General features: G+C 52.4%; 1 protein-coding gene across 1 annotated transcript; it reads left to right on the top strand.

Annotated features, from left to right (window-relative positions):
* Positions 1-476: 476 nt before the first annotated feature.
* MMRN2 (multimerin 2) lies at positions 477-22,936 on the top strand. Its single transcript, XM_032141803.2, has 7 exons — positions 477-717; positions 12,830-12,958; positions 13,043-13,149; positions 13,251-13,331; positions 14,084-14,257; positions 14,391-16,202; positions 21,345-22,936. The coding sequence occupies exons 1-7, from the start codon at positions 554-556 to the stop codon at positions 21,725-21,727; spliced, it is 2,850 nt and encodes a 949-aa protein (XP_031997694.1). The 5' UTR covers positions 477-553; the 3' UTR covers positions 21,728-22,936.
* The last annotated feature ends 1,872 nt before the right edge of the window (positions 22,937-24,808 follow it).

The raw sequence follows: 24,808 nt of genomic DNA, 5'->3' as shown, positions 1-24,808 counted from the left end.
TCTGAGGTGGGTGGGGGTGGGGAAATGAAGGACTTCCCCATGCCTTGGCCTCTGGCTGCATGCTGTGTGACCCCAGAATAGTCCCTTCCCTTCTCTGAGCCGCCCAGTGCTGAAGGTGCTGAGGAGGCATGAATTGCCCCCCCTTTCCTGGCCAGCAGTGTAGATGGGCAGCAGGTCCCCTGAGATGGACCTGACCACTTCCTATGGCCCCACCTCGAAGTCCACGTTCTTTTCATGGCTCCCAGGGAGCAGGTTCCCATAAGGATGCATTTGGTGGGGCCACCCCCTGTGTCTACCACATGCCCAGAATCCCTGAGCCAAGTCCTCAGGGACAGGAACTGGCTTGTGTGGTTGGCGGTCCCTGTAGGGGCCAGCCAGGGTAGTTGGGGGGCAGGACAAGACCCACCGGGTAGGCTGGCCTAGGCCACTTCCTCTCTTTGTTGTCCTCGTATTTTCTTTTCCTCCTGAGATTTAACTTGAAGACAACGTCAGTAGCAGTTTCTGGAGCCACTTGCCAAGGCTGAGTGTGAGCTGAGCCTGCCCCACCACCAAGATGATCCTGAGCTTGCTGTTCAGCCTTGGGGGCCCCCTGGGCTGGGGGCTGCTGGGGGCATGGGCCCAGGCTCCCAGTACTAGGCTCTCTGATCTGCAGAGCTCCAGGCTACCTGGGGTCTGGAGGGCAGAGGCTAAGGACACCGGCAAGGACCCCGTTGGACGGTAAGAGGGCCTGGACCTTGGCAGAGGTCATGGAGTAGGATCTGAGTCCCAGCTCAGCTAGAGCAGAGCCTCTCTAGACCTCACTGGGGTCCCATCTGTGAAATGGGCTAATAGTATCTATCTGCTGGGCCAGCTGTGAGGCTGAACAAGGAGCCTGGACTGGGTGTTTCAGGATCCACCTAAGAATTGCAGGGAGTTCCCTGTCGGAGCCACGGCAGGGAATGGGGCTTGGGGGGCTGTCAGGGAGGCACAGCTCCTACCATCAATCACCCAGCATGGGGCACTGGGGGACTGTGGCTGAAGCCATTGCCAGCTGGCCTGGCTATGCCTCCTGTTCTTCCAAAGAAATCAATTCTGAAAGCTGAGACCCAGCAGGGCTGCCCTGAGATTTTGATCTGAGTTCCCTGGGGACCTGACTGACTGCCCAGCAGTGAGCAGAAAGGGCCCCCTGCTCTCCAGAGCACAATCCAGGGCACTCTGCCTCAGCGACCCAGCAAGTGGGCAGGATGGTCTTGCAACTGGACCCAGAACATAGCTTTCCAACATTCTGTGTGTACAGGGCCAGGGCCCCTCCTGCTGATGAGGTGTTGGGCCTTTAAGTGCCCCCTCATCTCCAACTGCCCCTCAGTCAGAGCAGCAGGTGCTGTTTACGGGGCCCCCAGTCTCAGGGCCAGGCACCTTGCCACGTGTATCTCAGTTCATCCCTCCAACAGCCCCACTTACAGAGGAGGAGCCTGAGGCTCAGAGAGGCTGAGGGGCTTGCCCAAGGTCACACAGCTAAGGAACAGGATCTGAGTTTGACTCCAGAGCTCATAGTCAACTCTCTGCAGCACTCGGAGCCAGCCCCGGCCCCCAGATGCTCCTACCTCCACCCTCCTGCCCCCACACACCAGACCTGTTTGGCTAAGGGCATCTACATGGATTTAGGGAGTGAGGGGGGGCCACCTTACACTTCTATGCGGTGTATGAGAGCCACCATTGCAGAGCGGACCTGCCTGGGATAGGTCTCATTTGGCTTCTGAGTTGCAGGTTTGTTGGGTGCTTTCCTGAAAATGGATTTGACCAGGGAGGGGCAAGAGGCCCCTTAGTGAGGGGCTGGTGGCAGTGGCGTGAGGAGCAGTGGCTGAGCAGTTGGCCATGGAGAAACCTCATTCCCACCTTCCCCCAACTCTGCTCAGGGCTGGGAGGTGCAGGTGATTCTCGATGGTGGGGCGGCAGGGGGAGCGGGGGTTGGGGGAGGGGCGGGGTGGATCCAGCCACTCCGCTCTGATTTCAGGACCAAGGAAGCTCCACGCCTGAGTCTCAGGCCACCTTCCTCCTTTTGATCAAAGGGAGGATGAGAGGACCCGGTGGACAGGAGGGAGGAGGGAGCTGCTCCTCTTCCTCCCTGCCCCCTTGGTTGTGGGAGAGACATTGCTCCCTTAGCCCCAAGGAGTGAGGGTCTGGGAACTGCTGATGGGCACCCCTGCAGGGGCCCCGCAGTCCTTCTCTGGGGTTCTCAGAGTGGGAGGGTGCATGTACCTGGCCCAGGAATGCCCAGGTGTCCCAAGCCTGGAAGCCCCCTGCCTTCAGGGCTCTCCTTCCCACATCCAGAAGCTGCAGTCTCCACAGGGCAAGCCCATGCTCTCTCACCAAGCCCGGATGGGCTGGTGAGAAAGGAAGGAAATGCCGCAGCTTCCTGGGCTGATTGCTTCCCGTGCTCCTGTGACGAGGGAGGCGGAAGCGTGCTCCAGCCCCCGTCCCCGCAGCATGGGAAGGAGAGGCAAATTGGGTTCCACTAGCAGGGGTGGTGACACCAACACCATCACGAGGAGGCTCGGCTGCCAGGGCCAGGCATTCTGCCCTGCCTTTGCCGCTCACATCTGTTTCCAGAGCCCCAGGACTAGGCCGGGCCCAGGATGCAGGCCCCAATAAGACCCTTTGCAAGGAGAAGCTTGAATAGAACCACTATGTCCTCAGACTTCCCTGCGGTGGAGAAGTGAAGGGGTTAACTGCTTCTTAGGTTGCCAGGGACCCTGAGGGGCCCAGCCCAGGGAGCCAGCAGCCTGAGCATTAGGACTTCGGGAGGAAGAGGCTCTTTCTGTGCCCTGGCTTGGGGATGTCTAGAATGTGGGCTCCTCAGACCCAGGATTTGCTGTCCCAGTGGAACTCAGTCTGTGGTAGGGACCGCGCTGAGCCCCAGGCAAGGTGTCCCATCTATCACATTGCTGTGACAGCTCAGAGGGGTGGGGACGCCCCCCAGGGCCACACAGCTCCTAAGTGACGGTGAGAGCCCGGGCCCACCCAGGCTGTCCTGTCCCCACAAGAGGGTGGCCGTGTAGGGGATGCTGCTGCCAGCAGGCTGCTTGGCCCCAGTCACTGGCCTCAGGCTTCTCCTGTCCCTCACACAAGGGGCACTGGGATTTTCCCAGCTGGGAGCTTGTGGCCCAGAAGAGTCCAGCATATGACTGGAGGTCACACAGGAGTAGGGCAGAGCACAGGCTGCCTTCTCTGGGCCAGGATGCACCTTTTGCACTTGTTCCTCCCCCATCCTCACCCCCACCCCCGACCCCTGCCCGGCACAAAGCCCTTGGCATGAACAGGGAAGAGCCCACACTGGCCAGAGCTGAAGCTTCCAGAACCACGCTCAGGGGTTCTCAGCTCTGGGCTGGTCCCTGAGAGAGCCTCAGGCTTCTCTGCCAAGGCCCTTTTCTGACTCAAGGACAAAACCCTGTGAGTTTCTCCCCTGGAATGGTCAGGTTAATGGCTGGCTTCAGGGCCTCAGAAAGCAAGGCTGCTGAGAACACGCCCTCCTTCCCAAGGAAGACTTGAGGGCCGCTGGGAGGGCGTTTCCTGGCTGGGGAAGGGAAGGCACTCCACACAATCTGCATAATAGATGCGCCCTCCCCCTCCCACAGGCTCCCTCCCGCTTCCCCCCACCCCCGCTCTGATCTGCGTGCCGCAGAGGCACAGTTTCTTCGCATTTTGATGACGGGGGAAGGGCCTTGCTCAAGGTCACTGTGGGTTCAGGGAGGAGGAGGAGAGGAGAGGAGAGGAGAGCGCAGGCCGCCCAGCTTCCATTTAAAGCTCCAAAGGAGTCCACATACCCTCCCATCTGGGTGGGGCAGCAGGTTGGGGCCACAGAAGACCAAGGGCAGCTCCAAACCAGGCCAGATGAGCCCCACATCCACTCTGGGTTGGCCACTGGGAGATGAAGGCACCCAGCAGGACTGCCCAAGGGGAGGGCACAAAGATGAAGCCAGCCTGAGATGGAGGGGCAGAGGGAAAAATGGGCACTTCAGCAAGTTGGGTGGGGGGCATGGGCATCAAGGGCCAGCAAGAAGCTGCCAAGAGCTGGAGGAAGCCGAAGCAAAGGTCAGGAATGTTCCCAGGGTTCTGGGCCAGCAGCCTGTACTGTGCCAAGGGAGGGCCTGCCCAGGGCAGGGAGCATGGGCAGAGAGAATAGCAGTGCTGAAGCCCAGGCTCTGGGCAGGTCAGCAGAGAAAGTTCCTGGGCAGGAAGGGTGGGCGGCATAGTTTCCACTTCCAGGAGCTCGAGGTGGAAAGTCCCGGTCACTCCTGGCAGGCTGGACCAGGCCAGGCATGCCTGGGGCACAGGCCTTCCAGGCCCTCTTTAGTAGGTCAGAGGTTTGCCGGGAATGGAACTTTGTTTAGAGAGAGTTTCTCAACCCTGGCACTACTGACATTTTGGACTAGATAATTCCTTGTTGTAGGGTGTGGAGATGTCCTATGCATTATAGGGTATTTGGCAGCATCTTTGGGCCCCACCCATGAGATACCCAGTCGTGAGTAGCACCCACCACCCAGTAGTGACAATGCACCTGGGGAAAATACCCTCTCCACCCATTGAGAACCACTGGTCTAAGAGAGATTTTTCTCTAGGGCTGAGCTGTTGTGGGAAGTCAGGGACCCCAAACGGAGGGACAGGCTGGAGCCACAGCAGAGGAACATAAATTGTGAAGATTTCATTTTAATATGGACATATATCAGTTCCCAAAATTAATACTTTTATAATTTCTTACACCTATTTTTACTGCAATCTCTGAACATAAATTGTGAAGATTTCATTTTAATATGGACATTTATCACTTCCCTAATAATACTGATAATTTCTTATGCCTGTCTTAATCTCTTAATCCTGTTATCTTCTTAAGCTGAGGATGTATGTCACCTCAGGACCCTGTGATGTTTGTGTTAACTGTACAAATTGATTGTAAAACATGTGTGTTTGAATAATATGAAATCAGTGCACCTTGCAAATGAACAGAATAACAGCAATTTTAGGGAACAAGGGAAGACAACCATAAGGTCTGACTGCCTGTGGGGTCGGGCAAAAAGAGCCATATTTTTCTTCTTGCAGAGAGCCTATAAATGGATGTGCAAGTAGGAGAGATATCGCTATATTCTTTTCCTAGCAAGGAATATAATATTAAGACCCTAGGAAAAGATTTGCATTCCTGGGGGGAGGTCTATAAACGGCCACTCTGGGAGTGTCTGTCCTATGCGGTTGAGATAAGGACTGAGATACGCCCTGGTCTCCTGCAGTACCCTCAGGCTTACCAGGATTGAGAAACCCCAGCCCTGGTAAATTTGAGATCAGACTGGTTCCCTGCTCTCAAACCCTGTTTTCTGTCAAGATGTTTATCAAGACAATATGTGCACCACTGAACATAGACCCCTATCAGGAGTTTCTGATTTTGTCCTTGCCCTGTTTCCTCAGAAGCATGTGATCTTTGCTCTGCTTTTTGCCCCTTAAAGCATGTGACCTACTCCCTGTTCATACACCCCCTCCTCTTTTAAAGTCCTTAATAAAAACCTGCTGGTTTTGCGGCTCAGGTGGGCATCACGGTCCTACCGATAGATGATGTCACACCCGGAGGCCCAGCTGTAAAATTCCTCTCTTTGTACTCTTTCTCTTTATTTCTCAGACTGGCCGACACTTAGGGAAAATAGAACCTATGTTGAAATATTGGGGGCAGGTTGCCCCGATACTGAGCCCATGTTCCAGGAATTTCCATGGGGCCCCAGGTGGATGTCTGTGCAGACAAGCATGTCACCTGTGGCTCCTGAGCTCTGGGGCCAGCACCTTCCCAGCCCTCTGTTTCAGTGTTGAGTGAGCATTCCTTCCTTCCTTCCATCCTTATCGTGAGGTGTCCCCTTTTTACGTTGACTGATCCCTTGGAGATGCACCGGCCCCTTCCTGGTCTCTGTTCCCACTGGCTGGCATATCAAATCCTGAGCCAACGCCCCATCGTTTTCATTCTTTGGCTTTGGAGTCGGTCTTGATAGTTGTGAGAGAAACTCCCTACTCATTGTTGTCTTTCAAAATGTTCTTTCTTTTTTTCTTTCGAGACAGGGTCTTGCTCCATTGCCCAGGCTCGAGTGCAGTGGTTCAATGTGGGCTCACTGCGACCTCCACCTCCTCAGCTCAAGCAATCCTTCCACCTCAGCCTCCCAAGTAGCTGGGACTAGAGGTGCGTGCCACCACGCCCAGCTAATTTTTGTATTTTTTGTAGAGACAGGGTTGTGCCATGTTGCCCAGTTTTGTCTGAAACTCCTGCACTCAAGTGATCCTCCCACCTGGGCCTCCCAAAGTGCTGGGATTACAGGCATGAGCCACTGTGCCTGGGTTCCAAACTGTTCTTGATTATTCATCTGCATTTTCTCTTCCTGATGAAAATTACTTTATTTATTTTTTTAAGTTTCATTTTTATTAGTTATACATACTCATAGGCAGGGGTCAGAAAACTATGGCCAGTGGGCCAAATCCAGCCCATCACCTGTTTTTGCTAACAAAGTTTTATTGGAGCACAGCCAGGCTGGTTCATTTACATATTGTCATCGACTGCTTTTGTGGTATAATGGCAGAGCTGAGTAGATGGGACAGAGTTCATGTGGCCTGGAAAGCCTGAAACCATGGCCAGCATCAGGGGCATGTGACCTGTGCAGTCACATACAAGGCCCTGCACTCTGGAGGGCCCCACCCTGGGTGTCATCATCTTGAAATTCTTCATACTTTTTGAAGGAGAGGCCCCACATATTCATTTTGCACTGGGCCCTGCAGATTATGTAACTGGCCTTGTGTCAAATATTTATTATCTGTACCCTTAGAAAAAAAGTTTGCTGATCTCCTGATTAGGAGTCAACTGATTCTCTAAGGCTTGTTGAGACAGTCAGAAGCCCCAGCTCCCTCTGGTCCCAAAGGCAATGACTTTCAAATTTGCAGGTGATTCTTTTGCGTTTACCTCTGTATCACTAAAGAACATGCTTGCATTGCTACTTCTTAGGAGGTAACATTATCTTTTTTGTGTGTGTGAGATGGAGTTTCACTCTTGTTGCCCAGGCTGGAGTGCAATGGCACGATCTTGGCTCACTGCAACCTCCACCTCCCAGATTCAAGCAATTCTCCTGCCTCAGCCTCCTGAGTAGCTGGGATGGAGGTAGCATTACCTATGAGCCAGATCTCATTCCTACCCCAAAGCAAATACATGTGCATGCATCCATAGGGCCATGTGTACTGCTCAGCATTAAGCCTTGGAAATAAACTGTGAAACTTTTTTGCCCCCTTGCACACTTTTGGTTTTCCCAGTAGTAAAAATTTAGAACTCACAGAGTTCTAAAATTTCATGTCTTGCTTTTTTCTTCTGCTTATTCCGTGGTTTTATCACTAACTCAGCTCCATACCTTCAGCCAGTTGTCCACATCTGCTCTCTACACTCTCATTCATGCCGGGTGTCGGATCAGCTGCGTCTTCTTGGAGATGCAGCTCCCAGAGCCTCCAGGTGTGTTCCAGTGTGAACTGCTGCCCTCATCCCACAGCCCACTGTCATTCTGGGGGCTCCCTTCACGTGGTTTTTGTGTTGGAACCTGTTTCCTGATCCTGTGCCTTCTCTTTCTTGATTCTCTCTGTTGTTTTGTTGGAGTGTTTCCTGTGGCACCACAGTTCTGCATCCTGGGTGTGCCATGCAATGACCCAGAGAGCCTTAAAATGCTGGTGCTCAGGCCCTAACCTCAGGGGGTCTAGGAGACTATCATTTTTCTTTCTTTTTATTATTATTATTATTTTTGAGACAGGGTCTTGCACTGTCACCCAGACTGGAGTGCAGTGGAGTGATCCTGGCCCACCACAACCTCCGCCTCCCAGGTTCAAGTGATTCTCCTGCCTCAGCCTCCCAAGTAGCTGGGATTACAGGCGCCCACCACCATGCCCAGATAATTTTTTGTATTTTTAGTAGAGACAGTATGTCACTATGTTGGCCAGGCTGGTCTCAAACTCCTGACCTCGTGATCTGCCTGCCTCAGCCTCCCAAAGTGCTGGGATTATAGGCATGAGCCACTGTACCCAGCCTCTTTTTATTATTTTTTGTATTTTTTGTAGAGATGAAGTCTCACTATATTGCCCAGGCTGGTATCAAATTCCTAGTCTTAAGCAGTCCTCCTGCTTTGGCTTCCCAGTGTTGGGATGACCAGCATGAGCCACTGCACCTGGCCCAAGACTATTATTATTATCATTTATTAATATATTATTAATATATTATTAATTAATAATTAATATAATAAATAATAATGAGTGTATTATTATTAATATACTCATTATTATTATTATTATTGAGACGGAGTCTTGCTGTCACCCAGGCTGGAGTGCAGTGGTGCAGTCTCCACTCACTGCAACCTCTGCCTTCCGGGTTCAAGTGATTCTCCTGCCTCAGCCTCCTGAGTAGCTGGGATTACAGGCGTGCACCACCATGCCTGGCTAATTTTTGTATTTTTAGTGGAGACGAGGTTTTGCCATGTTTGCCAGGCTGGTCCGGAACCCCTGACCTCAAGTGATCCACCTGCCTTGGCCTCCCAAAGTGCTGGAATTACAGGTGTGAGCCACCACACCCAGCCCCAAGACTATTATTTTTAAAGTGCCACACAGTGGTTTTGTTTTTGGGTGTCTTTTTTTTTTTTTTTTTTTTTTGAGATGGGGTCTCACTATGTTCTCCAGGCTGATCTCAAACTCCAGGCCTCAAGCAGTTCTCCCACCTCAGTCACTTGAGTAGCTGGGATTACAGGTGCAAGCCACCACACCTGGCTTGCATGATGGTGTTGATGTGCAGGCAATATTTCAAACCACTGCTCATCAGGTAGTCTCCTACTGGGATACATGGGAGGTAAATGTTCTGAAACCTGGGTCGTTTGAAAATGCCTTTATTCTCACTCCCCACACTGGTTCATAGTTAGGCTGGATATAGGATTCTGGGTTGTAAATTATTTTTCTTCAGTATTTTGAATGCAATTTTCACTGTGTTCCATTTTCCAATATTGCTGTTGAGAGGTTCAAAGCCATTCCAATTACTGATTTTGTATGAGTGTGTTTGTCTTGGTTTTTCTCTCTGGAAGCATGTAGAAACCCTTCGTTTCCAGAGTTCTAAAATTTCATGACATGTTTTGATGTAAGTGTATTTTCATCATATTGCAGGTAATTGGTGGTGCTTTGAATCTGGAAATCAAAGTCCTTCACTTCTGGAATATGTTTTTTGTTTGTTGTTGAGACAAGGTCTCGCTCTTTTGCTCAGGTTGGAGTCCAGTGGTGCAATCATAGCTCACTGAAGCCTCAACCTCCCGGGCTCACGGGACCCTTCCACCTCAGCCATCTGAGGAGCTGGGACTACAGGTGTACATCACCACACCTAGCTAATTTTTGAATATTTTTGTGGAGATTGAGATCTTGCCATGTTGCTCAGGCTGGTGTTGAAATCCTGAGCTCAAGTGATCCTCCTGCCTCAGCCTCCCAAAATACTGGGATTACAGGCATAAGGCACAATGCCTGGCCTGATTTTTTTTCATTGATGATTTCCTCTGTCTGTTCTCTCTTTCTGAAATTTGTGCTATTTGGATGTTACATTTGCAAGACTGGTCCTCTATTTTTCTTTTCTCTTTCCAATTTTTCATCTCTCCATTTGCTCTTTTTAGGGAAATTTCTTTAACTTTACCCTCTAACATTTCTATTAAATTTATTTTCATTTCTACTGTTATGTTTTTAAGTTCCAAGAGTTTTTTTTTGTTCTCTGAATGCTCACCCTTCCTCTCCCATCCCCCCCTCATTTTTTTTTTTCATAGCTTCCTGGTCTTGTTTCTTGGGTGCAGTAATTTCTTTTTTTTTTTTTTTGAGACGGAGTCTCGCTCTGTCACCCAGGCTGGAATGCAGTGGCGCGATCTCGGCTCACTGCAAGCTCCGCCTCCCAGGTTCACGCCATTCTCCTGCCTCAGCCTCTCCGAGTAGCTGGGACTACAGGCGCCCACCACCACGCCCGGCTAATTTTTTAAATATTTTTAGCAGAGACGGGGTTTCACCATGTTAGCCAGGATGGTCTTGATCTCCTGACCTCATGATCCGCCCGCCTCGGCCTCCCAAAGTGCTGGGATTACAAGCGTGAGCCACCGTGCCCGGCCGGGTGCGGTAATTTCTTTTACCAACCTGGAAATCTTAGTGCAAATGTTGGAGTGGTTCTCTTCTCCTTACACAGTCTTGGTTTTTGTCCAAGTTGACATTTTTCCGTTTGCCCACTTTGACTTCTTTTTTTTGTTTGTTTTAGATAGGGTCTTGCTCTGCACCCAGGCTGAAGTGTAGTGGCATAATCATGGCTCACTGCAGCCTCAAACTTCTGGGCTCAAGCAATCCTCCTACCTCAGCCTCCTGAATAGCTGAGACTACAGGCATATGCCACCACACCTGGCTAATTTTTTGTAGGGATGAGGTCTCACTACATTGCACAGGCTGGACTCAAACTCGTGGGTTCAAAGGATCCTCCCACCTCAGCCTCCCAAAGTGCTGGGATTACAGGCGTGGGCTACTGTACCTGGCCATCTTTTGGAATACAATGTTTCTCGGGTAAATCTTGGATGTCTGCTCACTTAAGAGGAGAAAGACTGAGAAGCTGACTGGAAGCTGGGGTGTATGGATACCCCTTTCTGACCCATTTTGTCATAGGATCTTCTGGTTGGCTATTTTTATGGGAGAACCCCTGGTGTCAGCAGCTTTGGGTCTTTTCCTCTCGGGCTGGCTCATTTTCCTAAGAAACTTTTCCAGTCTGCTGCTAAGAGGGTAAAGCAGGCTGGGGGCTCAGCACTCAAAATATGGTCACTTGGCTGGGTGCGGTGGCTCACGCCTGTAATCCCAGCACTTTGGGAGGCCGAGGCAGGTGGATCACGAGGTCAGGAGTTTAAGACCAGCCTGGCCAACATAGTGAAACCCTGTCTCTACTAAAAATACAAAAAAATTAGCCGGGCGTGGTGGTGGGCACCTGTAATCCCGGCCACTTGGGAGGCTGAGGCAAGGAGAATCGCTTGAACCTGGGAGGTGGAGGTTGCAGCAAGCCAAGATTGCACCACTGCACTCCAGCCCAAGCGACAGTGCGAGACTCCGTCTCCAAAAAAAGAAAAGGTCACTCGAATCCCCCGCCCCTGCCTTTCCCAACACTATCCCCTGTGTGACAGTGCTTGACAGCCCCAGGACAAAGACCGGCTCCAGAGAATAAAATCCCGGCACTGACAGCCACTTCATCACCAAGGCCTCTGAACGCTGCTTTCTAAGAGCCCACAGATGTGGCCACTTCTCCCACGTCCACCATCACTCAGTCCAAGCTGTCACCATCTCTCCCCATACTCTGGACACAGCTGCCAACATCTTGCCCTCCCATCCTCTCTGCACCCAGGAACCAGGGTGGCTCTTTCATGCCACTTCCCTGCTGAAACCCCTCCATGATTTCCCATGCCCTCAGGGACATGGGCCAGCTCCTCCGCTGAGGTCTGGCTTCTCCCTTCGTCCCAGCCTCCTTCTGCAGCCCCTTCCTCACCCCCACGCACCCCTGTCACATCCGGTGCCTCATCCGACTTTCTGGCCTTAAGACACAGCCCCATTAGCTCCTTCTCCTGAAAGTCTCTGCAAATCCTAGCACTTCTCACCCATTCTAAGAGTGCCCACTCTCCCTGGGGACCCTGAAGGGAAAGTCTGCACCTCCACATCCACACCCTGAGCTTGAGCGCAGCACCCGGCACCCAAGAGGTGCTGAGCTGTACTGTGCCACAGAGATCATTGCCACTTGCAACTCTGACGAGCTCTGTTCTGGCAGCTGGCTGCCTAGGGAAGGGCTCTCTGACCACTGCCACTGACCCCATGGAGTCAGCCACTGGGTCAGTGAACTGGGGCTCCGTCAGCATGAGTGTCCCCCACTCCTGGGACCACCACAGTACATGCTGGTGAAGGGCCAGGATGGAGGGGCTACCTCTCAGGTGTGCGGGATGCTGAGTGTGACCCCCAACCACCTTGCATGACCTTGATGCGGTGGCCATCCCAGAGAGGACACTGCTCCACCCAGCTGCTTACCTTTCCTTAGGACAACTGTTTGAAAGTCCCTTTCTAGAATGGTCCTAATGGGCATGACCAGGGAGCTGGTCCCTCATATAAGTAGCAACTGGGCAGGCTGCCAGGGCAGCTGGAATGGGGCAGTGGGGCTGTGTTCACAGAATACTTGTCAGGAGCCAGGCCCCTGGTGCTTCTCTGCCCACTTAGAGGAGGGCATTACGATCACCATTGCATAGATGGGGAAAGAGAAGCTCCCTAAGTGCCTCACTCAGGGTCACACAGCCAGAAAGTGTGAGGGATTTGAACCCAGGATTCTCCAGCCCCAGCTGCACGTTGGTAGCAGGAGAAACAGTGAGAGCTTTCTGGCTCTGCAGCTAACCTCACCAAAGGGAATCCATGCAGACAGCTGCAGTGCACACAGTGTTTCCCCACACTCTCACTGTTAGTTTTGTTGGCTAAAACAGTCATCACCCTGGAGCTGCTTTTCACAGCTCTAGATTGTGGTGGGTTTCTCAGCCTCTCTGCTGGCTCGGGGAGGCTTCGGGAAGGTGGTGGAGCAGGTGCTCTCTTTGCAGGTAGGGATTGTGAAACATTTGCTCTGGAGCCCAGGGATGAATAATGCGGAAGGCTCTCTCCTCAGGATAATGGATTCCAGAATCCCAGCACTGCTCCAGCAGGAGGCGGGGACTGGTGGCTCTGCACTGCCACCACCCTGTTGACCTGGATGTGGCTCAGCAGCCTTCTCCTCTGGCTTGTTTTCCAGTAACTGGTGCCCCTACCCAATGTCCAAGCTGGTCACCTTACTAGCTCTTTGCAAAACAGAGAAATTCCTCGTTCATTCGCAGCAGCCGTGTCCGCAGGGAGCTCCAGACTGCCAGAGAGTCAAAGTCATGTGAGTAGGGGAGGGTAGGCCATTTGCCCAGGCCTGGAGCGGGCCCTCCCTGGAGTCACTGAGCCAGCCCTCCTCCTCTTCCAGGTACCGCATGGCCCACAAGCCAGTGTACCAGGTCAAGCAGAAGGTGCTGACCTCTTTGGCCTGGAGGTGCTGCCCTGGCTACACGGGCCCCAACTGTGAGCACCACGGTAGGGCTCCCTGCAGCCCCCTTTCCCCCTTGATCTCTGATCCCCAAGGTCAAGCAGCTCCCCTGACCAATGGGGTCAATATCTAATGCTTTCTTCTGCAGATTCCATGGCAGTCCCTGAGCCTGCAGATCCTGGTGACAGCCACCAGGAACCTCGGGATGGACCAGTCAGCTTTGAACCTGGTGTGTTGCTTTCCAGAAGGGGCAGGCAGGCAGGCTGGTGGGGCCCATGTAGCCAGCTGGCCCTTTCTCCTGTGATACAGCAGTGCCATTTCAGGGAAACCTTGCCTCCAGAATCAGCAAGGCCTGCTCTGTGGCCTGCACCACGTCCCACCTTGAAGGCCAGGCTCACAGGGCCCCCAGCTGCCTGCTGGCTAAGCACACACACCCTTTTCCTTCGCCCCATCTTCTGGGAAGGACTGGTTCATCTGGCACTTTCCTTGCCCCCCTGAACCACACAAGCCCTTGTGCCTGGAAAAAGCATTCTCACCCTTTCCCACAGCCCTAACCAGAGCCAGGAAGTCATGCTGTCCTTGGTCTTGGAGTCAGCACAGGAAACCCACCAAGAGACACCATTTGCAGCAGGGCCCTTCAAGGCTGGGCCCAAGATCGAGAAAGCAAATGAGTTTCATTATGTGGTGAAGTATTTATTGACAAGGGCTGCCAAGAATGAAGTTGTGAGGCCATGTGCATGTGCTGAGGAGGGGAGTGTACCACGATTGATTAGTCATGTCTGCTGTAGGTGTAGGAGGCAAGGTAAGGGCTCACTTGCTATGCATTTGCCCTCCAGGGGTTTAAGGCTTCTAAGCTCCTGCTCAGAGGACATCAGCAGCTACCTTCCCTGCTCTCAGCCTTCAACTCTCCTTCTCTGAACCTCGTGATCTTCCCAGGCCTGGTGAGTTAGCCCTTGACATTTATGTCTGCTGTGTATTTAGGCCACCTTGCTGCAGCAATCAATGAGGTTGAGGTGCAACAGGAACAGCAGGAACACCTGCTGGGAGATCTCCAGAATGATGTGCACCAGGTGGCAGACAGTCTGCCAGGCCTGTGGAAAGCCTTGCCTGGTAACCTCACAGCTGCAATGATGGAAGCAAATCAAACAGGGCACGGTGAGTGGCAGGCTGTAGGGGCTGAGGAAGAGCCTGGTCACACTGAGGGGAGTGGGGGAGGACCCCGCTGGTCCCAGCCTGGGAGGAGTGTCTGCTCCTGCAGGGCTTGTGTCACACCGCATGTCTGTTGCAGAGTTCCCTGATAGATCCTTGGAGCAGGTGCTGCTACCCCACGTGGACACCTTCCTACAAGTGCATTTCAGCCCCATCTGGAGGAACTTTAACCAAAGCCTGCACAGCCTTTCCCAGGCCATAAGAAACCTGTCTCTTGATGTGGAGGCCAACCGCCAGGCCATCTCCAGAGTCCAGGACAGTGCTGTGGCCAGGGCTGACTTCCAGGAGCTTGGTGCCAAATTTGAGGCCAAGGTCCAGGAGAACACTCAGAGAGTGGGTCAGCTGCGGCAGGACGTGGAGGACCGCCTGCATGCCCAGCACTTTAGCCTGCACCGCTCGATCTCGGAGCTCCAGGCCGATGTGGACACCAAATTGAAGAGGCTGCACAAGGCTCAGGAGGCCCCAGGGACCAATGGCAGTCTGGTGTTGGCAACGCCCGGGGCTGGGGCAAGGCCTGAGCCGGACAGCCTGCAGGCCAGGCTGGGCCAGCTGCAGAGGAACCTCTCAGAGCTGCACGTGACCACGGCCCGCAGGGAGGAGGAGTTGCAGTACACCCTGGAGGACATGAGGGCCACCCTGACCCGGCACGTGGATGAGATCAAGGAACTGTACTCCGAATCGGACGAGACATTCGATCAGATTAGCAAGGTGGAGCGGCAGGTGGAGGAGCTGCAGGTGAACCACACGGCGCTCCGTGAGCTGCGCGTGATCCTGATGGAGAAGTCTCTGATCATGGAGGAGAACAGGGAGGGGGTGGAGCGGCAGCTCCTGGAGCTCAACCTCACGCTGCAGCATCTGCAGGGTGGCCATGCCGACCTCATCAAGTACGTGAAGGACTGCAATTGCCAGAAGCTCTACTTAGACCTGGACGTCATCCGGGAGGGCCAGAGGGACGCCACGCGTGCCCTGGAGGAGACCCAGGTGAGCCTGGACGAGCGGCGGCAGCTGGACGGCTCCTCCCTGCAGGCCCTGCAGAACGCCGTGGACGCCGTGTCGCTGGCCGTGGACGCGCACAAAGCGGAGGGCGAGCGGGCGCGGGCGGCCACATCGCGGCTCCGGAGCCAAGTGCAGGCGCTGGATGCCGAGGTGGGCGCGCTGAAGGCGGCCGAGGCCGAGGCCCGCCACGAGGTGCGCCAGCTGCACAGCGCCTTCGCCGCCCTGCTGGAGGACGCGCTGCGGCACGAGGCGGTTCTGGCCGCGCTCTTCGGGGAGGAGGTGCTGGAGGAGATGTCTGAGCAGACGCCGGGACCGCTGCCCCTGAGCTACGAGCAGATCCGCGTGGCCCTGCAGGACGCCGCCAGCGGGCTGCAGGAGCAGGCGCTCGGCTGGGACGAGCTGGCCGCCCGAGTGGCGGCCCTGGAGCAGGCCTCGGAGCCCCCGCGGCCGGCAGAGCACCTGGAGCCCAGCCACGACGCGGGCCGCGAAGAGGCCGCCACCACCGCCCTGGCCGGGCTGGCGCGGGAGCTCCAGCGCCTGAGCAACGACGTCAAGAGTGTCGGGCGGTGCTGCGAGGCCGAGGCCGGGGCCGGGGCCGCCTCCCTCAACGCCTCCCTTGACGGCCTCCACAACGCACTCTTCGCCACTCAGCGCAGCTTGGAGCAGCACCAGCGGCTCTTCCACAGCCTCTTTGGGAACTTCCAAGGGCTCATGGAAGCCAACGTCAGCCTGGACCTGGGGAAGCTGCAGACTATGCTGAGCAGGAAAGGGAAGAAGCAGCAGAAAGGCCTGGAAGCTCCCCGGAAGAGGGACAAGAAGGAAGCGGAGCCTTTGGTGGACACGCGCGTCACAGGGCCTGTCCCAGGTGCCTTGGGCGCGGCGCTCTGGGAGGCAGGTGAGTTCCTGGGCCGGGGAGACTGGACGAGCCTAGGAGGCCAGGGCCGGCTGCCGGCAGCTCTTCTGCCTCCAAGAGGGCAAGGAAGAAAGAGAACAGGACGGCCATCCGTCACCCCTACTGGGTACACCTTCCCCTTGGCCCACCTGCTTTTCAGGGGTGTGGGTCTCTCAAGCTACCTGGCTTATGGGGAGACAGGAGAAGTCACAAGAACCACCTGCTAGTGCCAGAGCCCGTGAGCGACAGAGCCTGGAGGCCACACGCACACTAGTGCCGCCTACTGCTTCTGCTGCAGAGAGGGGAGGGCCTCCTGCCCTGCCAGGGCAGCCTTCAAGTCCCCCCATCTCATCTCTTCACCTCACCCCCTTCGTTCCCATGTGCGTTTAAGCCACTGTATCTAGGGAGAATGTGGATAGGGACTGTGGCCACTTGCAGCCCCACTTAGCTCTGTTTCACTTTCCATGATTTTAGTTTTTTTCTTTTTCTTTTCTTTTCCTTTTTTTTTTTTTTTGAGATGGGTCTCACTTTGTCATCCAGGCTTGAGTACAGTGGTGGGATCATGGCTCACTGCAGCCTCGACCTCCCCAGGCTCAGCTGATCCTCCCACTTCAGCCTCCAGAGCAGCTGGGACTTACAGGCATGTGTCACCATGCCTAGCTAATTTTTGTACTTTTTGTAGAGACAGGGTCTTGCTATGTTGCCCAGGCTGGTCTCAAATTCCTGGGATCAAGTAATCTGCCCACCTCAGCCTCCTGAAGTGTTAAGATTACAGATGTGAGCCATGTGCCCAGCATTGATTTCAGTTTCTTGCATCAACCACGATCAGAAAATAGGTGAGTACAGTACAATAAGATTTTGAGAGAGGGAGAAACCACATTCATATAACTTTTATTGCAGTATATTGTTATAATTGTTTTATATTTTATTATTATTGTCAATCTCTTACTGTGCCTAATTTACAAGTTAAACTTTGGCATAGGTGTGTACATAGAGAAAAAAATAGTATATATAGGGTTTGGTACTGTCTGAGATTTCAGGCACCTGCTAAGGTCTTGGAACACACCTCAGTGGACTGTACAGGGAAAGCCATGGGCCCTGGAAGGAGCTCATTCCCTCTGCAAATACAGTTAACCTGTCCCACCGCTCTGTGCTAGTCCCCTTCCTGGGCTTTACCACAAAGGTCAATGACACACTCATCAGCACTTCCACATTACCTGAAACTGAGGCGCAAACAGAAGTTTCCTGCTTGCACAGCTAGTGAGCAGCAGAGGAGCGCTGTCTTTAGGGTGCTGGTTCTTCCCCTCCAAAAGGCACTCCATGGCTGGTCCCTGCAGGGCCCTGGGCCTGGGAGCTGGCTTTGAGGCTGAAGGGATGTGCGACCAAGCTTCCCATCCCCTCCCTGAGTGTGATCCTGGGAGGGGGACAACTAGGCTGTGTGTCTCAAGTGACTCTCTCTGCCAGAGGCTGGCCTTGGAGCTGTGGCCTCTCCCCACCCAGACACAGGGCTAAGTACAAGGCCACCATCTTGGCCATGTGCAGCCTGGCGTGTGGCAAGTCCAAGGCCTTGTTGAAGGTCCCGTCCCAGGCAGCCCCTGCCCCTGCTGACCCTCCCTATGGCCCAAGAGGTAATGTGGAGCAGTGGGAAGCACCCAGGCTCTGGCATCACTTGTCTGTTTCTTCTTCAGTAAAATGGCAGAATCCCTACCCACGTCAAAGTTTTGTTATGAAGACTGCTGCGTTTATCAAATACCTAGCACGAGGCTTACCCCATGTAGGAACGCAGTCAACGTTTTCCCATTTCCCCAGCATTTTCAGGGTCCAGGTTGTGTCCATCGATACTGACACTTCTCTCGTTTCCTCTCGTGCATGGTGCAAGGCTTCAGTATGCTGATGACTTTCAGAATTTGCCCCATGGTTTGGAAATGTGGTTACCAAGACAATATTTATTTCAAAAAAATGTTGTCCTTAAAAACAAATTTCCAGGCCAGGCACAGTGGCTCATGCCTATAATCCTAGCAGTTTGGGAGGCCGAGGCGCGTAGATCACTTGAGGTCAGAAGTTCCAGACCAGCCTGCCCAACATGGTGAAACCCCATCTCTGCTAAAAATACAAAATTAGCTGGGTGTGGTGGCGGGTGCCTGTAATCCCAGCTACTCGGGAGGCTGAGACAGGAGAATCACTTGAACCCGGGAGGCATAGGCTGCAGTGAACTGAGATTGCGCCACTGCACTCCAGCCTAGTCAAGAAGAGTGAAACTCTGTCAAAAAAAAAAAAAAAAAAAAAATTAGCCAGGTGTGGTGGCAGGCACCTGTAATCCCAACTACTTGGAAGGCTGAGGCAGGAGAATCACTGGAACCTGGGAGGCAGAGGTTGCTGTGAGCCAAGATAGCTCCATTGCGCTCCAGCCTGGGCGACAGAGTAGGACTCTGTCTCAAACACACACACACACACACCCCAAATTTCCCTTTATTTGTTTGTAGGAAGGCTGTAGGGCTTGAATGTGTGCCCTGCAGGGAAGCACACTCTGAGTTTGCACAGCCCTTCCCGCATCTTAGGGCCTGTCCGGCGCAAGGCTGAGTTGAGGGTCTCCCTCTGCGGCGGAACTCCCTGCGCAGGCGCCTAGACGCAACGGCCGGAACGAGGGCCTCGCACCGGTAGAGGGCGCTGCGGGCCGGCCTTCCTTCGGCTAGGCGAGAGACCCACCTGCAGGGTGTTAGGGGAATTGCAGAGGCAGCCGCCGGCCTCTGACTTGGGCACTTTTTTTTTTTTTTTTTTTTTTTTGAGACGGAGTCTCGCCCTTTCGCCCAGGCTGGAGTGCAATGGCGTGATCTCGGCTCACTGCAACCTCCGCCTTCCGGGTTCAAACGATTCTCCTGCCTCAGCCTCCCGAGTAGCTGAGATTACAGGCGCCTGCCACCATGCCCAACTAATTTTTATATTTTTAGTACAGACGGGGTTTCACCATGTTGGCCAGGCTGGTCTCGAACTCCTGAACTCGTGATCCGCCCACCTCGGCCTCCCAAAGTGCTGGGATTACAGGCGCGAGCCACTGCGCCCAGCTTTTTTTTTTTTTTTTTTTGACGGAGTTTCACTCTTGTTGCCCAGGCTGGAGTGCAAACGGCGTGATCTCGGCTCACCGCAACCTCCGCCTCCCGGGTTCAAGCGATTCCCATGCCTCAGCCTCCCGAGTAGCTGGGATTACAGGTATGCCCCACCACGCCTGGCTAATTTTGTATTTTTAGTAGAGATGGGGTTTCTCCATGTTGGTCACTATGGTCTCCAACTCCCGACCTCAGGTGATCCGCCTGCCTTGGCCTCCCAAAGTGCTGGAATTACAGGCGTGAGCGACTGCGCCCGGCTGATTTGACACAATCTTAACACAAATGGGAAACCTATTCTCAACTGTCTAATTCTCAAAAAATCTTCCAGAACTAGAGAAAAGCAACATTTTTTTATTCACAAAGGCTTACTGGATTGGGAGTCAAAGAGCTGAGGCTTGAGTTCCGGGACCCAAGTCAGTAATTGCTCAGCAAACTGCTCCTCTGCAGACTTTGGTTTTATCACCTAAGAAATGGGGACCTTCTTTTAAACCCCTACAGAGAGAGCAGGTTGAGGAACCCCATGGTGGACATGACCTCGTTGGTGCCAAGGCCAGTGTCACAGCCAGGACCCAAGTAGGACTCACCCTTCCTGTGCCGTCTCATGACCCTGTCCCCAGCTGCCCAACCATGCTGGCCAGGCAGCAGGACTGGCTTCTTCCTGGCTGTTTGTACACCCTCCACACATGGCAACTTCCTCTGCCTCTGTGCCCGTGCATGGACCCGGCACCAGTGTTCTGTCAGTGTTCCTGTCCTAAGCTGGCCAAAATGCTCCCTGCAGAGAACCAGAAGTCTAGAGATTCAAGGTCTGCTCCCAGGAGGCTTGGTAATTTACTAGTTGTGTGGTCTGGAGCAATAAGCTTTTTCTTTCTGGGCCTCAATTTACCCATATGTAATCTCAGGGCTCTGTACGACATTTTGAAAAACCACATTAAGATGACCAGCTTGGCCAGGAACGGTGGCTCACACCTGTAATCCCAGCACTTTGCGGGGTTGAGGTGGGAGGACCGCTTGAGCTCAGGAGTTTGAGACCAGCCTGGGCAACAGAGCAAGACTCTGTCTCTACAGAAAATAAAAAATTAGCCAGGCATGATGGCGCATGCCTGTAGACCCAGCTACTCAGGTGGCTGGGGTGGGAGGATTGCTTGAGCCCAGGAAGTTGAGGCTGCAGTGAGCCATGATCGCCAATGTGCTCCAGTCTGGGCAACAAGAGACCCTTTATCAACTGAAAAAAAGAAGACCAGCTTGAAGGGGCTTCTCTTCCCTGGCTCCACCTGCTCTTTCCTTCTTTCTCCAAGGTTCTGTCTTCAACATCCAGGAGGATCCAGCCTTCATGGCTCTGCAGATACCTTCCCAGTGTTAGCATTATTATTACCTTGAAGATGGATATTTTCTCCCTCTCCCGAGTATCTCAAGATTTCTAGCAAGTAGTGGTCATCTGGGAGTCAGAGACCTGTGTTCCTGTCCCAGCCTGCCATTTACAAACCATGTAGCCTTGGGCAGCCGGTGAAGGATTCAACCTGTTTTGTCAATCAAGGTTACTGTCTCTCAAGAAAGTTGGAAGGAAAAGGGATCAAACGAGAAAGTGCTTTGTGGCTGGGCATGGTGGCTCACCTGTAAGCCCAACATTTTGGGAGGCTGAGGCTGGAGGACCACTTGAGCCCAGGAGCTCGAGATCAGCCTGGGCAACATAGTAAGACTCCATCCATCTCTACATTAAAAAAAAGGGCTACAGTGAGTCATGACCACTGCTGCACTCCAGCCTGGGAGACAGAGTGAGTCCCTGTCTCAAAAAAAAAAAAAGTATTTTGTTAAAATGTACATCAGCTCAGACAACAGACTTGCATTTTCCTTCCTCTCTATTAGTGAAAAACAGAATTGGCCATCTAGCTGCAATAACACTGCTGTTGGGAATATCTAGGTTATCTAGAAATAGTGACCTATTTCCAGTGCTAATAAGGTGAGGGCAGTAGGTCTCAGGGTTTAATTTCCCACCCAAGGGTGTAAGGGATGAGTCACTAAGCACTGTCCTGTTATGTTTCAGGATCCCCTGTGGCCTTCTATGCCAGCTTTTCAGAAGGGACGGCTGCCCTGCAGACAGTGAAGTTCAACACTACATACATCAACGTTGGCAGCAGCTACTTCCCTGAACATGGCTACTTCCGAGCCCCTGAGCGTGGTGTCTACCTGTTTGCAGTGAGCGTTGAATTTGGCCCAGGGCCAGGCACCGGGCAGCTGGTGTTTGGAGGTCACCATCGGACTCCAGTATGTACCACGGGGCAGGGGAGTGGAAGCACAGCAACGGTCTTTGCCATGGCTGAGCTGCAGAAGGGTGAGCGAGTGTGGTTTGAGTTAACCCAGGGATCAATAACAAAGAGAAGCCTGCCGGGCACTGCATTTGGGGGCTTCCTGATGTTTAAGACCTGAACCCCAGCCCCGATCTGATCAGACATCATGGACTTGCCCAGCTCTCCTTGACCTGGGGCTCTGGCCAGGGATGGGCTGGAGGTCATTCAGTTGGTCTGTCTCTTCCCTGGAAACCTGCAAAGACAATGTGGTGTACGTGGCCTCCTTCTAGCCGCACGGGGCTTGGCCATTTCTCCATGATGAGAAGGACTGGAATGCTTCTCCGGGCAGGACATAGTCCTAGGAAGCCTGAACCTTGGCTTGGCATGCCTTCTCAGACAGCACGGCCTGGGCTCCAACTCTTCGCCACGCCCTGTATTCTACAACTTCTTTGGTGTTTTGCTTCTCCTGTGGTTGGAAACTTCTGTACAACACTTTAAACTTTTCTCTTGCTTCCTCTTCTCTTCTCCCTAATCGTATGATAGAAAGACATTCTTTCCCAGGAGGAATGTTTGTTTAAAATGGAGGCAACATTTTGGCCAACACTGGAAAGCACTAGAGGGCAATGGGATTAAACCAACCTGCTTGGTCTCTATTAGTCAGTAATGAAGACTTCAGCCTGGCCAACCAAGGGAAAGGAAATTAATGTCTTTAGTTTCAGTCATTCCTTGTATGATATGGTTTAGCCGTGCCCCCACCTAAAATATCATCTTGAATTATAATCCCTGTAATCCCCACATGTCAAGGAAGAGATCAGGTGGAGGTAATTGGATCTTGGGAGCGGTTCCCCCATGCTGTTCTTGTGATAGTGAGTTCTCATGAGATCTGATGATTTTATAAGTTTGATAGTTCCTCCTGTGTTCATTCTCCTTCCTGCCACCTTGTGAAGAAGGTGCCTTGGTTCCTCTTCACTGTCTGCCATGATTGCAAGTTTCCTGAGGCCTCCCCAGTCATGTGGAACAGTGAGTCAATTAAACCTCTTTCCTTTATAAATTATCCAGTCTTGGGCAGTTCTTTATAGCAGTGTGAAAATGGACTAATACACTTGTGTTTATCTGTAATTTAAATTTCATGTCTTTTTCTCCTTGCCTTACATAGGGTAAAGACCAAGAAATGCCAAACGTGAACTAAAATGTGTAGGGCCTTCACCTTTTTTACTTCCTCCAGTATCTTAGGACCATCGTAATTCTTGTTAGCATCTCTAACCAGGAGGCAGCTGAGGGAGGAGGGAAGACTGTAAAAATCCCTCTCACTAACGATCAACTTTGGAATAAAGTGATGCCCTTCAAATCTCTGCCTCATTTACTTCTGGAGGGAAAAAATAATTGGTAGAGTAGGTAAAAAAATATGGGACAACGTGAAACTATGTGGGTAAATGTGACTGATTATTCCAGGCCCTGTTATGTAGAATGATTTCCGTTCATTTTACATAAAACACTCGGAAGCTTCCACACTAGGCAAAGACACTAATACTGGACTAGACAGTACAGCTCATAGCTGCAATTATTCCTGTAATATACCAGCATATGGTTTTCAAAAAATTTCAGATCCTATAGCAAACCGACCTGAGAAAACAGTCATCTAGCTATCAGAAACAAGGGTTTTTTTGGTATTAGGTACTCAAAATTTGTTGAATATAGTCTTCTCTATAAGAAAATCAGATTGCTGAGGCAGGAGAATCACTTGAACCCAGGAGGCGGAGGTTGCAGTGAGCTGAGATTGTGCCACTGCACTCCGGCCTGGGAGACAGAGCAAGACTCTGTCTCAAAAAAAAAAAGAAAAAAAAGAATCAGATTGGACTTCGTAGTGAGTTGCTTGTTGGTGTTAACAAGGTTACCAGCACTTCTCATTGTTTGCTAGGAGTCATTACTTCACTTGTTCCTCAGAATTTATTTAGCACTAAGTTTTGTGCACTCACTGTGCTAAAATATCGGTGTTAAAAGGAACAGTATGCCAGGCCACACTGCTAATGCTTGACATGGGGTAAATCACAACCTCTCTTGAACTTTGTCTTTAGTGTGAGGTGGTTGATCTTACAGCTCTAATTAGGTATTCCGGCATTCTTTTTTGAGATGGAGTCTTGCTCTGTCAGCCATGCTGGAGTGTAGTGGCGCAATCTCGGCTCACTACAACCTCTGCCTCCCGGGCTCAAGCAATTCTCCTGCCTCAGCCTCTCGAGTAACTGGGATTAGCGGCACCCACCACTATGCCTGGCTAATTTTTGTATTTTTAGTAGAGACAAGTTTTCACCATGTTGGCCAGGCTGGTCTCGAATTCCTGACCTCAAATGATCCTCCTGCCTCAGCCTCCCAAAATGCTGGAATTACAGGCGTGGGCCACCACGCCTGGCCTCTGGCATTTTATTATCTTAACCACAGGTTTAAATATCACCCACCCCCAGTGCAGCTCTCAGTTACCAAGACCAATTCTGCCCCAAGGCATGAAGCAGTTGATCACGCCAGAACAAAGATTAGAAGCCCAGTAGCAGGTGAGCCTTGCTGCTGCAGACTGTGCTGTGTCTTCTTTCTGCTCAATCGTGCAGTGACTGGTCAGGCTCTGCTGGTAACAGTTGAGACATCAGGTAATGCAGTCTTATCCTTTGGAAGTTACCTCCCATAGTAAATGAAGTGAACTGATCCCTTCCGGAAGGGGTACATGTCATCCAACCCTCATACAGTTGGTCCTCTTTGAGAGGAAGGTTATACATGAACGTGCTAACTCTGCGAACAGCATGGCTTTGTCACTCCAGAAGCTTCTGGGATAACTAGAGAAATAATGGTTCTTCTAGACAGGGTGTTTTCCATGCAACAAAACATATGACTGCATTTCACAAAATCTTAACATCAAGTTTAAGGGCAAATTTTCTGTTTAAACGGTCCTACAATTAGGACCCCAGATTAGCAAGAATTCCGAAGTTCATCTGATACACTTCCTGTCTCCACCTGGGTGGAGGCTCCTTCTGACTGTCCTGCAAGCAGACCCCCCGTTACCCAGACCAGTGGTCAGCACCCTCACTGTGGCACCCAAAACAACACAATGGACAGAGCACACGGTGGTACCCGCAAACCTGATGTGAAAAAAATATTTTAAAATCCCCAAATTGGTGGCTCATGCTTGTAATCTCAGTACTTTGGGAGGCCGAGGCAGGCTGATCACCTGAGG

Source organism: Hylobates moloch, unplaced genomic scaffold, assembly GCF_009828535.3.
Source record: "Hylobates moloch isolate HMO894 unplaced genomic scaffold, HMol_V3 SCAFFOLD_3, whole genome shotgun sequence".
NCBI lineage: Eukaryota > Metazoa > Chordata > Mammalia > Primates > Hylobatidae > Hylobates > Hylobates moloch.
Note: the sequence above shows the minus strand (reverse complement) of the source record. Positions and strands in the feature narration are given on the sequence as shown.